At 40.7% G+C, this 14,852-nt stretch overlaps 1 protein-coding gene across 1 annotated transcript in view; it reads right to left on the bottom strand.

Annotated features, from left to right (window-relative positions):
- Positions 1–170: 170 nt before the first annotated feature.
- riox1 (ribosomal oxygenase 1) overlaps positions 171–14,852 on the bottom strand; it is a gene marked incomplete at its 5' end in the record, with an annotated part of 26,025 nt that continues 11,343 nt past the window's right edge. The window contains 8 exons of the mRNA XM_048592392.1: positions 171–502; positions 751–850; positions 4,230–4,350; positions 6,323–6,467; positions 9,823–9,927; positions 13,293–13,471; positions 13,588–13,622; positions 14,530–14,637. Coding sequence (XP_048448349.1) covers positions 410–502; positions 751–850; positions 4,230–4,350; positions 6,323–6,467; positions 9,823–9,927; positions 13,293–13,471; positions 13,588–13,622; positions 14,530–14,637 — 886 coding nt within the window. The remainder of the gene's footprint in view (positions 503–750; positions 851–4,229; positions 4,351–6,322; positions 6,468–9,822; positions 9,928–13,292; positions 13,472–13,587; positions 13,623–14,529; positions 14,638–14,852) is intronic.

Below are 14,852 nucleotides of genomic sequence, written 5' to 3'. Positions count from 1 at the left end.
GACCTGCTGAGCTTTTCCAGCAACTTTGTTTTTGTTCCTGATTTGTGGAATCAATAAAATTTGAGGCATCAATAGAAGATTAAAACCTAAATAGGGCATTCAGAAAAAAACGTACTTTCAGAGAGTGATGAAAATGCAGGACTTGCATCAAAGGGGAAGTTAAACTAGCAAATGAAAGAGAAGAGGATTACACTGAGGAAGGCTGAGAGGATGCTCAAGTAAACTATAAACATTGGCCTGACTGATTGAATATATAAGACAGAAATAGCTCAATGTAATTCTACGTAAATCCCAACTCAAATCCTTATTCCAACGCAGGTGGAGTCATCTCAGTTTAAATCAGAGACCTTAGCACAGATCATGCAAGCAAATAATTTCTAGATTTGAACTCTACCATACTTGAGAAATGTCATACCTTGTCATCCAGACTTCCAGCTGGAAGACTATCAACCTTTATATATTGCGGGTATGAGCAAAGCAACAGCTCCACCCCATCAGCAAGCTGCAACAGAAATATGAACAATTTATGTTTGCAGAAACTTATTTATCACTTAATTCTGAAAGCTCAACCCACGGTCAACATACTGCCTAAAGGAAATAAACACAGACTAGTATATGGCTCCAGCAATCATTTCCCTGGCCATTTTTTACCGATGAGGAAATTTTGTAAGAAAATTTCCATGAAAATGAACTTTTTAAAAAGGTATCATAGCAAATTAATTTAGCATTAACCTGCACAATTCATCTTACCTCTGGATCAATTTCTATGCATTTTTCATCCTCCTTGTGGTAGTCTCTGGAATTTTCTATCGTGTAGTACAGCAATATGCTGCCATTCTCACCACATAATCTACGGAGGTCAAACAAAGTAGATAATTACATCAATTAGCATTCAAGTCACATCAAAGGATGAAGAGTCTGAGCTAAATAACAGATTTTGTTTTAATTTTGCCAGCCAGGTAGAGCATTAGGCACTAATGAGTTCCAAAGCAAGCTGACTTTGTCTCTATATGGTATCGTAATCCCTACTGCTGACAGATATTTCTGGTGCATCATGAAGCTATACCTATCTCTAGTAATAGCTAAGTGCGCTGAAACACGAAATGTCCCCAGGACCAGATGGCATGCAGGGCCCTAATAAAAAAAAGAAGTTGCAGAAATTGTGCAGGGATTGTTTTTTTTTCCAAAATTCCTTAATTTCCATAAGAAAGAGAGGTGAGGGAGAGAGAGACAGCGCACATGCGCAGGAGATAGAAAAGTCTGAATGGGTCAATTCTGAAAGGTAACAGAACAATTTAGCAGAGATAGTTGGAACTGCAGATGCTGGAGAATCCGAGACAACAAGGTGCAGGACTGGATGAACACAGCAGGCCAAGCAGCATCATAGGAGCAGAGAGGCTGACGTTTCGGGCCTAGACCCTTCATCAGAAAAAGGGAACAATTTAGCAATTCATTTTGCTCATCTATTTCATTACTGCTTATTTGAAAAGGAGAATTTCTACTGGGGTTTATTATACAAAAATATATATAAATGGAGAAACCTTTGAGCTTAAGGAAAGTAGCACTTTTGAATTACTGCATTAATTTCAAGCTGAGAAAGTATTTTCCTTTGCTTACTTTAGGGCAATTATCCTACAGAATAGTACTTGAAATATTTATGATTGTTAGTTCCAGACATCAATATGTTCTCCCAATCTGTGCTCTCCAAGAAGGAAAATGAATGGAAACAGATAGTGCCAAGTAAACACTATAGGCTTATCAACATCGGATAGCGAAGGAAATGTTAACACTTTGGGTGCAGTGTTTAATTACGACTGGACAGAGGAATCATTTGGGCTAGCGTTTTTGATGCTGCTTGATCACTGACAGATACAGCAGTGTAATAGAACAGGTTATATTTTAAACTTTTCTTTCTGATCCAGCTTGCCATGTGTTAGAGAATGAGCCTCTAAAGCTATCAAGGACTAGCAATTATCTCAGTACTACTGTGTGTAATGGACTTGTAAATCCCTGAAACTCTGGCTTCTTATTAATCACTTCCCTTCCCACCCAACCCTCTGAACTTTTTTTGACACACCACCAGTTATGCCTGTGTCCTTGTGGGGTACGTGGAACATTCCTTGTTCCAGTCCTGTTCCAGTCCCTACCCACTACTCTTTCTCCGATATATCAAAGATATCATTGGTGCTTTTTCTCTCTCTTGTCCGGAATTGGAAAAGTTCATGGATTTTGCTTCCAATTTCCACCCTGCCCTCACTTTCACCTGATCTGTCTCTGACTCCTACCTTCCCTTCCTTGACATCTGTGTTTCCATTTCTGGGGATAGACTGGCCACCAATATCCACTATAAACCCAATGACTCCCACATTTACCTGGACCATACATCCTCACACCCTGCTTCCTGGAAAGACTCTGTCCCATTCTCCCAGTTCCTCTGTCTCCGTAGCATATGATCAGATGAGGCCAGCTACGACAAGGGAGCCTTCGAAATGTCCACCTTCTTCCTCGACCGAGGATTCCCTAGGACCATTGTGGACAGGGCCCTCAACCGGGTCCAACCCATCTCCCGCACTTCCGCCCTTACCCCCTCTCTTCCCACCCGCAACATCGACAGGATTTCCCGGTCCTTACCTACCATCCCACTAGCATCCACATCCAGATCATCAGACGCCATTTCCGCCACCTCCAGACACATATTCCTCTCCCCTCCCTTGCCTACCTTCCGTAGGGACCATTCCCTCTGGAGCACCCTAGTCAACTCTTCCTTCACCCCCAACAACTCCCCACAGCACCTTCCACTGCAACCGAAGGTGCAACACCTGCCCTTTTACCTCCTCCCTCCCCACTGTCCAAGGGCTCAAAGAAGCAACACTTCACCTGCACTTCCCAGAATCTAGTCTACTGCATTTGCTGCTCACAATGTGGTCTCTTCTACATTGGAGAAATGAAGTGTAAACTAGGTGACCACTTTGCAGAATATCAATGTTCTGCTTGCAAACAAGACCCTGAACTACCTGTTGACTGCCACTTTAACACACCACCCTGTTCCCTGGCCAATATCTGTGTCTCTGGCTTGCTGTAGTATTCCAGCAAAGCTTACCGCAAGCTGGAAGAACAACACCTCATTTTCCACTTAAATACCCTACAGCCCTCCAGACTCAATCTTGAGTTCAATAATTTTAGGGCCTAAACTCTACTATGTCCTAGCCCCCTACCCCACACACCAGGCTTTGTTATCATACAGCCTGCCATTACACACTACCTATTGTTAGTCACTAACAGTCCCCATTAACAACAATTCACCCTCCCAGCCAGATCGTTAGCAACTCCTTTATCTATCCAACTGCTCTTCTCTATTTTCGGGTTCTGTCCTTTATCCTGTAGTTTACTCCCTACCCCATTTTCTGCATACAAACCAACGTTTTCCTAGCAACCGAGACAACAAGGTGCAGGGCTGGATGAACACAGCAGGCCAAGTAGCATCATAGGAGCAGAAAGGCTGACGTTTCGGGCCTAGACCCTTCTTCAGAAAAAAGCCTGCTGTGTTCATCCAGCCCTGCACCTTGTTGTCTCGGATTCTCCAGCATCTGCAGTTCCTACTATCTCTTTTCCTAGCAACCATCAGTTCTTAGGAAGGATCACTGGACCCATAGCATTAACTCTAATTTTTTCCTCACAGATGCTGCCAGACCTGTTGAGCTTTTCTAGCAACTTCTGTTTTTGTTCCTGATTTACAGCATCTGCAGCTCTTTTGGTTTTTATTTTGGTTTCAATAGTGTTGGACAAGAGTTCAACATTTGCCAAGATGCCTGAGAGAACTTCCCTGCTCTCCTTCAAGAACTGTCATGGAAATGTTCAGTATTCTGAGCAGCATGGCTGTCAGCAAATAATGTTTTATATTTTTAGCACAGACGATCATGACTCAGCAAAGATGAGTCTATTATACTTCTTTTTTATTCAAAAATATTTGATCAAACCAAATTGGAAGAGATGTATTGGAATATCCAAAGGTTAGTACTTCCGGTCAAAACGTTTTGACCATTATAGTGAGGATGTGCAACCTGGAGTCAAAGTTTCTTTTTTTTTAGTAGGACATACAGCATTATTATTTTGTACCTGCAAATGAACCAAAAGCATGTCAAGTTAAATTCATAAAAACCACATTTGATGAGATTTCACACTGATATTATTCTGAAACATATTGAATAGGGAAAGTAGAAATAAGGGACCTGGCAACATTACTGCGAAGCATTCGTATCCGGGTACTTCCTCGGATTTGTAGAACAACATTGCGTGGCCCACCATCTCTCCATCGGGCTGGTGCACTGTATACAGTGCACGCTAGTTCCTCTAGAAGTGAAAAACACAATTATATTTAATACTAGGCAGGTGCACTTTTGACTGTATACAAAATATTACATGCCATTACAGAGATAAGAAGGTGCAGAGCTGGATGAACACAGCAGGCCAAGCAGCATCAGAGGTGCAGGAAGGCTGACATTTCGGGCCTAGACCCTTCTTCAGAAATGAAGAAGTTGAAATTACAAGTTGAAATTGAAACATAATTCGAACTTTCATCTAAAATCAATCACCTGAAGGAAATTCTTTCTGTTGGCCTCATGTCAGTTAAGGCAGTTCCATCAGAAGTTGGGGCAAGAGGAAAGATTAGGGAGAAAGAAAGAAAGAAACCATACTTACGTGATGTGTTAGTTGTTGATAAAGACAGGTTATTAACTGAGTGCTTTATCTTAGGCCATAAGATACAAGAGCAGAATTAGGCCATCTGGCTTACTGTGTCTGCTCCACCATTCGATCATGACTGGTATGTTTCTCAACCCCATTCTCCTGCCATCTCTCCATAACATTAGAAGAAGGTTAAAATTCCGATTATTGCTCTCTCTCGGTTCATGGAGATGCTGTAGTGATCTGCCCAAGATCCAGTTACTCATAAAAGTCTCTAATTTTCAATTTTCATGACCAATACAGCTGCGGCAAGGAATACATGAGTTGGTTCCCTGCTCACTTCTTCATGTGTTCTTAAAGAAAACACAAATCCTCTTTACAAAAGATCCTCCTCCTGTGAGCAGCTTTTGTCCCTCAAGGTTCTAGTTCTTCCACCACCCTACTGATGATTTACTGGTTCCAACATTGGCTATTGCTTTATTAGCAACCACGTAAATAAGGCTTTGAGCAGTTTACTCACTATCCAAACTTGATAATGAAATATGGTGAATAAAGGCAATTCTGCAGGATAATGACTACACTAACGAGATAATTCCTCATTGTAAATTGTGCAAACTCACTTTTAATCCTGAAAAGTGCTCAGTCCACCTCAGATGACCCTGGAGAAGCAAGATAGCTCAAACATTTGAGCGATGGGTGAAACTAGCTATTTCATGCTGCCACTATGCCATAACATGGCTAGCATTTACCAATAACAGCCAAAAAGATATTTTGTCTATCAAACAAATGAATAATGTGGTATATCAATACCAGTGTTGGGTGTGATGTCAGGTATGTAGATATACATCTCAAAGACTGGTGAATTATACCAAACAGTACAGCCCTTTGGCTTTTTGTAACAAGCAAGGTACGGAGTGTACTCAACCAGCCTGCACTTACAAAACTCACAACACAGCACCCAACAACAGATGTTCTGGCCAACATGTGCTAAATAATCCAGAGGTGATCTTTCTCTGCACCTTCTCTCTAGCTGTAATACTATATTCTGCATTCCCTTCTACTACTCTGATGTACCTACAGAAGGCATGACTTGTTTGGTTAGCATGCAAAACAATACTTTTCAGAGTATCTCTGTACATGTGACAATAATAAAACCAAATCAATTTAGGGTGGTTGGCATGTGATCACCTGAATGTACGGATAGTACACTTATTAAACACAGAGCCCTGCTCTTTGTTGTCAAAAAGAATACATACACACATTACACCTGTTTAAATTCAATACAATAGGTGACAGCCATTCTCTGGTTCATTTCTCAGGGTAATGCCTTGGCCAACCAGTTTGATTGGAAGTTTAAACAAAATTTGGTAATTTTGTTTATGAGACTCTCCGTGGCAGCATCTCAGAGTTCGCATTTTAAACAATAGGCATCCTGCTCTCAGAGTATAAATTTTATTTTTCTCTTTAAATTTATATTTTCTTGCTAATGAGTGCAAGATGTGAAGCTTTGATAAAAACTCTTTTTACACTCTATGAACACAGGACTTTTACCCAGACTTGCTCAACTCGTAAAAGGACAAATAACCCTAACACCCCAAACCAGAGGAAAATGCAACAAGCAATAAAATAAACAAAGTACCTTTTGTCAGTACAGGGGGTAAGCAGTCATGAATATAATCTTTGGCTTTCTGATCAACAGCTGCATCAATTGGTGCATATTTGAGTAACTTCCTCATTAGATTATAAATCTTTTTATTAAATGAGTCCCTCCGTGGGTCATCCTCCTGAAAAAGAAAATTCAGATGCAGTCAAGTGTTTGCAGTTGTAGGATTTGAAACTTGGACTGCATGGGTAAAGCACATGTAACCAATACAAGCAACGTCCCTATAAAATCTACAAAATAATGAATAAAAAGGCACAACTGGTTAGGATTTATAAAATTGTACCACAAAGGGGTAACAATGCATAACAAAAAAAGTGCTTTGGCCCCGAAAATGCAACTATGTCAAAATATAATGATACCAGAGTCTGTCATTAGAAGCTAAAAATAATAAGAGTTGTCTTTTAGGAAAAAAGGATAAAAACTTTGTACAAAGATGGAGTACACCCTCCATTGTCATGTGTGGCACTACCATGCTGCTGGATAGGAGAGATCTCAAACTAAAGTAGCAATGATGCTGCTAATCTAGCAACTCAAGATTAGGCAACTATGAGACGCTGTGGGCTGTCTGTAGCAGTATAACTGTATTCAATCACAATCTGAAAGCTCGTGGCCAGGCACAACCCTCACTCTGTTACCACCAAGACAGGGAATCAACCCTGGTTTATTGAATATGCATGACGGTATGCCAGGAGTAGCACTAGACATAAGTAATAACGTATCAAACTGGTGAAAATACAAGCTGCATGCGGTACAGCTAAACAATTCTAAAACAAATCAGCTCCAAGCTCTGCAGTCTTGCAATGAATGGTGGTAAACAATTTAACAATTCATTGGAGGAGGCAGAGAAGGTGGCTCCACAAATATCCCATTGTCAATAAAAGGAGAATCCAGTACATCAATACAAAAGACAAGGCCCCTGAGAAGCCTTCCTCAATAACTGCAGTCCTTGTGGTGTGGTTACACTCTCAGTGCTGTTAAGGGACTGCATTCCAGGTCTGACCCAGCAGTGAAGAAAAGGTAATATAGTTCCAAGTTCTGATGATACGTGGCTTGGAAGGGAACCGGCACATGGTCGGGGTTCCAGTGTATCTGCTGCCCTTGTCCTTCTAGATCATGGTTATGTGTTTGGAAAGTGTTATCTAAAAAACCTCGGTGAGTTGTTGCAATGCATTTTGTAAATACTACACACTGCTGCCATTGTGCACTGGTGGTGGAAGGAGTGAGTGGAACGTGTTGGATGGGGTGCCAGTCAAGTAGATGGCTTTAGCCTGGGCATTGTCAAGCTTGTGTGTTATTGGAGCTGCACTCATCTAGATGATTAAATGCTGCCTTGATGTCAAGGGCATTTATCTTCACTTCCTCTTTTGAGTTTGGGTCTTTTGCCCAAGTTTGTATCAAGGCTGCAATGGGTTGAGACGCTGAGTGGAGCTGGAGAAATCCAAATTGAATATTACTGAGCAGACGTTGTTCTGTAAATGTTGCTGATTGTTGGACACTTTCCATCATTTTGCTGATTGTAAGTAGATTGCTGGGCTGAGTTGGATTTGTCCTGCTCTTTGTTTTGGACAGGACATCCCTAGGAAAACTTCTACCTTGCCAGGTAGATGCCAGTGTTGTGAATGTATTGGAACAACTTGGCTGGCAGTACATCTAGTTCTGGAGCACAAGTCTTCAGTAAATTTGCTGGAATGTTTTTGGGGCTCATAGCCTTTGTAGTATTCACTGCTTTCAGCTGTTTCTTGATAACATATGGAGTGAATCAAATTGGCTGAACACTTTCATCTGTCATACTGGGGACCTCCGGAGGCAGTTACGATGCATTGTTCACTTGGCATTTCTGGATGAAGATGTTTTCAAATGCCTTGTCCTACCATTCAACTTGCACTCCTGTGCTTTGCTAGTCCTCTCAAAATGCATCACCTCACTTTTCATGATCAAATTCCATTCAGCCCATCTGACCAGCCCTTTTATATCATCCTACAGTCAAAGGCTTTCCTCCTCGCTATTTACCACACTGCCAATTTTCGTGTCATCTACCAACTTACTGATCAAACTTTCCACATTCATGACTTGACCTTTAATGTACACATCGACCAGCAAGAGACACTCCATTGGACACAGCCTTTCGGTCACAAAAAGACCCTTTGACTGTCACCCTATGCTTCCTACCACCAAGCCAATTTTGGATCCAATTTGCCAAATTGCCCTAGATCCCATGGGTTCTCAGCTTCTTAACCAGTTTGTCATGGATCATAACATCACTGAATCCCTACAGTGCAGAAGCTGGCCATTTAGCCCATCAAGTCCACACCAACCCTCCAAACAGCACTGCACCCAGATTCACACCTCCTACCCTATCCCTGTAACCCTGCAATTCCCACGGCTAAATCACCTACCCTGCACATCCCTGGACACTATGGGCAATTTAACACGGTCAATCTGGTTAACCTGCACATCTTTGGACCAAGACAGAAAACTGGAGCACCCAAAGGAAACCCATGCAGAAATGGGGAGAACTCCACACTGACAGTCACCCAAAGGTGGAATTGAACCTGGGTCTGGTGCTGTGAGGCAGCAGTGCTAACCACTCAGCCATCGTGCCACCCTTGTCAAAAGCCTTACTGAAGTCCAAATACATTACATCAACTGGACTATCCTCATCTCTAAGTACAGTCATCTCAAAAATTACAAAAATTAGACAGGATCTCTCCCTTACAAAGCCATGCAGATCATCTTTGATTATCTGTTGCCTCTCCAAGGTGAAGATTAATTCTGCCCTCAAATATTTTCCAATAGTTTCCCTATCACAAATGTTAGGCTTACTGGCTTGTAGTTTCCTGGTCTATTCCTATCACCCTTCTCGAATAATAGTACCATGTAGCTGTCCTCCAGTCCTCTGATACCTTTGTGGCCAGAGAGGGTTTGAAAATTAATGTCAGACCCTCTGTAATCTTATTCCTTGCCTCTCACAGAAGCCTGAGAAATCTCTCATCTGTAGCTGCGGATTTATCTACATTCAAACCTGCTAAAATCACTCATACCTCTTCTCCCTCAATACTAATTTGTCTAAGTCTATCACAGTGTCCCCCCCTGATTTCCACACCCACACAGTTCTTCTCTACAGCTGCAAAGTGTTCATTTAAAACCTTGGTTGTGTCTTCCAGCTCCACACACAGACCCTTGGGTCTTAATCTTTCCCTGGTTACTCTCTCATCCCTGACCCTACTTCTTATCATCTTATGATCAATCTCAAGGGCAACTAAAGTCAATCAATAACTAATGCCAGTGTTGGGTTCACATCTCAAAAAAATGATATAAGGAAAAGACAAACACACATCCGCCTCCATATCTGAGAAGTTACATTAATCAAAAGAAAATATGTGCTGGCTTGTAAGCTTTATTGATAACATTAGCTGTATTAGAAAACTGAAGGAAGACAAGACATTAAACATAGAACTGCAAAAGTGGAAAGTTACCCTTTCAGAATTCTGAACTCCCATATACTCCAGGTAATCAAGAGGCAAACCCTCACGGAATTCTACATCATCTTCTATAGCCAAGTCCAAGGCACCAGGAAAAAGCTGCGATAAAAAGAAAATGATAAATATGTTAAGGATATTGTATTTTAAAATGAAAGATTAAGATATGGTGGAAAATGTGCCATTCAAAACCAGCCCACATGGTCACATTTACAAATTACTTCAAATAAATAATCTGCAGGAGTCATATGTCATTATGGATAAAATTAATAATATACATCATTTGTATTTAGATTGATTAATTACATCTAGAGACAATCTTTGTGCCAACATGGAAATCTAACAAGTTCAAGGTCAAATATGCCCTGCTTTCACACTAACACTTGTTCTAGTGAATAGATGATGTGATGATCCCAGCTGTTGGTAATACTGGACAAGTCAGATCCTAGAGTGAAACTCTGCTTGATAGATCATGAGTTTAATTTTATTTTACAGTTGGGTGGTCACTGAACATATTTATGAGGTCGGCAATGTTCTTTCACAAAAGAACACAAGTTGTATTATAAAAAAGAATTTATAAAAGCTCTAAGTTTAGAAAATCTCAACATAAACAGAAAAATGTCCTGATCTGTTTCCCACTAACATCTTTACGGATATAAAGTTCCAGAAAAATATATTACACTGATCTCAACCCTTTAACTTCTTTCTTAATTCCTAGTTTCTCCTTCTTTCTTAACTCTTAGTTCTCCTTCTTAGAGTTTTGAGACAGTTTTACAACTTATTTCAGTCCTAATGGCCTCTGTTCAGTTATGACACATGGAAATCTTTTAATGAGTTCTCACAGCTTAGAGGTTTACAAATTAAAACTCTTCAGCTGGGGCGACTATTCTCCTGAACATCAAACCTGATACCCTGCTAGGAAGGAACAGTTCTCTGGAATTGAAACTCTAATTCTTCTGAGCTGAAGTCAAACTTAACTATGGCTCCTATTCTGGTTTCCCTGTATGTTGTACAGTAAACATGCCATCAATCAACACCACAAGGATCCTGCTGGGCATTTAACTAAACTACGTGTTTTCCTGGAAACGATTATTTAGGTGTCTACGCTAAATCACTTTGTAACCGCTTAATAAAATTGCTATCTTCACATAAGTGAAACTAAAATACATTGTATTCTAAAAAATCTGAACTTCCAAATGATAAAATATCATACACCTTTATTATAATCATTATAATAACTATAATGGAAAAAGAAGCTTTGGCACATTTTAGCATTCCTGTTAACCGAAGATATTTGCAACAGTTATAGAAAAACAATCAAGATTGAAAACATCCACTAATTCACAGTTTGAGATGTGCTTTGTGGAATTTGGTCCCCCAAAATATCCATGAAGCCTCCAAAGAATCTAGAACATGAGTAGTGATCTTGCAATAGCTTACTGTTGCCACTGGAGGCTGCTGTAGCATATCTGCAATTGCAAAATTTATACTGAACAATAAAACCAACATCACTTGTAATTATCTTAGGACATACAGCATCAAATCTCGCTGCATAAGTAACTGGGTTAACAGTGCACACTTATTAATACGTAAGTGGGTCAGCAATTTCAGGGGATTAAGAGAACAACAGAGCTTTAGAACGTGTTGGTCAATTTACATTGTTCCACCATTGCTTCAGAGACAGGACCTCCTCTTTGGCCTCCCTGCTATTTCTAAGCACTTGCTGAATTTGCACATTAATTGCATATTAAACTTATTGCAGAAAATTGTGGTGTCCAACAAGGAGCCTAAACACCTCTAAAACATCAGAACAATTGTTAAAGCAAAACCTTGACTTGAAATAGCTCACTTTGATTGTCCCTGTATCTTCCTCAAATGATTAACTCTCATAAGTTGAGGAGAAGCACTGTTGGTCCATTACCACACCGATATTAGATTGCACTTGCAGCAAATTTACAGTAAAAAACCTCTACAAGCTGAGTGAAGGAAAACGTATAGCCAAGAACTGGCAACTGTACCTCGCCATGAGAGTATTATCCAGATGTGAAACTTGGGAGTATGTTTGCAAAATTTGCTATCATGGAATCCACGGCCTGAATTTTACATGGGGGTTGGTGATGTTATTGTTCACTTTCCCCAATTCTTCTTTTCCCACCCCCCACCACCCCATTGGAGAAGCCTGTCACAAACAAGAAGATTGTTGGCGACTGCACCTAGTTATGTCCTGAGTAGAAGCAAATTACTGCAGATGCTGGAATCTGTACTGAAAACAACAAATGCTGGAGATCTCAGTGGGTCAGACAGCATCCATGGGGAGACAGCTGAAGGAAAGGGTGGAGGGTACAGTATTTATTCGATAGTGGGGAGGGGAGGGGGCAGTTTGGTGGGGTGTAGAGTGTTGGGGGAGAAAAGTTATGTCCTGATCCTTTTGGACAGGAGCAAAGTGTGGGGGTAGGCTTTGGATGTAAGGTGGGAAGGCACAAAGGTGAGGGTACCATAGATACACACATAGTATCTGTCCTCAGGCACTCCCCCACCAAAAAAAACTTACACCAACTTTATTGAAAAAAAAAACAGCTTTCTCACTCTCATTCACCTTTCACTGCCCAGTGTATGAAAGCAGTAGAGGGGAATTGAAGTCAACTGATTGGTCATTTAAGGTCCTGAACTGGCTCAAAGGTAGGGGCCCCAGTGGGTGCCTTCCCCACCCACCATTAAAGGAACCAGGTTAGGTTGGGCAGGAAGGGACTGAGCTACCCACCCTTCATATTACATGCCCACTGTCGAAAAGACACTTGGCAGGGGGAGTCACAAAATCCGGCTCAGTAAGTCTGTTCTATTCTGTTCTTACAGATGTACACACACAAAATTTAGTTCTGAAGAAGGGTCACAGGACTGGAAACGTTACCTCTGATATTTTCTTCACAGGTGCTGCCAGACCGGCGGAGCTTTTCCAGCAACTTCTGTTTTTGTTCACAAAACTAGGGGGTCAGCATACAGCAATCGAGAGCATAAAAAGGCGGCCTTTAATCAACTGGTCTGCAAATGTCATAATAAATCTCCAAGGCAGGTGAGACTCAAACCCGGACCTTCTGGCCCCGAAGCAGATACACTACACCACACCACACCACAAGACCTCTTCTTTGAGAGCATCAACATTTACAAGCCCTTTTAATTGGAGTCTGATCACAAATTAGAGTGTGTCATTGATACTATTTAACTCAGCATACATGAAAAACTGAACCTGAAGTTATCCTGATGCGTGAGCCTGCACAGCATACTATATGATGGTTCATGGCACGCAGCTGAAGAGCTGAAAGTAAGCCTTCCTGTAAGGCTAATCACCTCATGGCGAATATTCAAATAGGATTATGCAGAAATCAAAACAACAAAAATGAAAATGGTTTGTCACAAAATAATAAGACTCCTCCCTGCAGGACTCTTGAATATCAGAAACATCCACCTACTTTATGTAGCAGATCTCCCCAAGAGTTCCTCTGGTAAGTTGACAGGGTGATGTGGAGAGAGTGTATTTCAGATAAGCAGGACGCTTGATGGATAAAGCCTCTTGGAAAGTACAACATATCCCCAGCTTCAAGTACAGTATCCATAATAGGAGTGCCCATTTCCTGCTGAGTAAAGTTACCTAGGACAAATGGCAAAGAATAATCATATTAAGACATTAAGGCAGTTGTTAGTGTAAAATGTCTCAACATCATGTTAAAAATTATAAACAGAGCCAAATACAACTCAAGTACTCACGGCTTGAATTACTTGGAAGAACTTCTTCATTTGATCTGTGAATGCATGAAAAAGCACAGTAATATACATCTCTTGGACAGGGAAAAAAAGAAGCAAAGTAACATCAGTGTGTTACAGTAAGCGTAGAAACATTACTCTGAAGAACAATGTCATCAGGAGCTGTTTTTTTTCCTATTTATAAGACAGTTTACACATACTAAGCTTGGAGGTCAGGAGCTTCCCACAGAAAAGGAGAGTTATACTGGGTCACAGTTTTACTCTACCCACTGGCTGGGCCAGCATTTATTGCCCATCTCTAGTTGCCCTTGAGAAAGAGGTGGTGAGCTGCCTTCCTAAATCACTGCAGTCCATTTGCTGTTGGTAAATCCATAAGTGCCATTAGAGAGTGAGTTTTTACAAGGTACAAAATCAGAGACAACAGCTTTCAAGTGATACACCTTTATTCTTAACAACTTAGAAATAGGGCATAGTAATTTCTTAACTTCCTTCAGATCACTCATTTATAAAGACTATCCATCTACTCCAACAGAAGTGTGCAGCATAATGTGAAGTGACAGTCATAAGATACACGCAACTGTTCGTAAATGCCTTTCTCTTCCACTTTTTCAACTGATAATAACAATTATGGGAACATAGTATAATTGGCAGGAAATATGCTCTCTTTCAGTCTGGTGACTCCATTATTTTTTTGAAAGCAGGTGTCTGCTGCTTTCAACAAAGGAACACTGGGATGCACCCTTTTAGCAGTGATACTGGAATTGGCACAGTGGTGGGAAATGTTCTGAATTGTTATGTCCTTTCCATAGACTTCCATCCCTTTTATTGCAGTGAAATGAGTGCTAGTTAAAACACAGAACGATTAGTTAAACAGTGTGTGTCTTAGGTCAAATAGTCTAAGTGCCAGCCATTATTGTCTCAATGGACAGAGCACATTTTACATACCTAGGGTCATAGACACGCCAGCACTTTTTACCTTCCAGCTGAATCACAAATGCCTCAATGTCATCATAATGTGGTGCAAATCCCTGGTTCCCAGGAGGAGTCAGATAACTTCAAGAAGAAAAGAAAAAAAAAAGAATATAAAAAGATCTTCATGACAGTTTAAAAACCAATTCATTAAAAAGGAAGGTAGCAATTGAATCTGTGCTTTAGAAATTTCAGTGGATAAGACATTTCCATCAATAGGAATTGAATGAGAACACACTTGACGATCGTGAGACTTATAACAAAACAGGTTATTTCTGTAACAAAAACAAAGTTGCTGG

Source organism: Rhincodon typus, unplaced genomic scaffold (assembly GCF_021869965.1).
Source record: "Rhincodon typus isolate 14 unplaced genomic scaffold, sRhiTyp1.1 hic_rhity00001142, whole genome shotgun sequence".
Taxonomy (NCBI): domain Eukaryota; kingdom Metazoa; phylum Chordata; class Chondrichthyes; order Orectolobiformes; family Rhincodontidae; genus Rhincodon; species Rhincodon typus.
The sequence above is the reverse complement of the archived record's forward strand: the minus strand, read 5'-3'. Positions and strand labels throughout refer to the sequence as shown.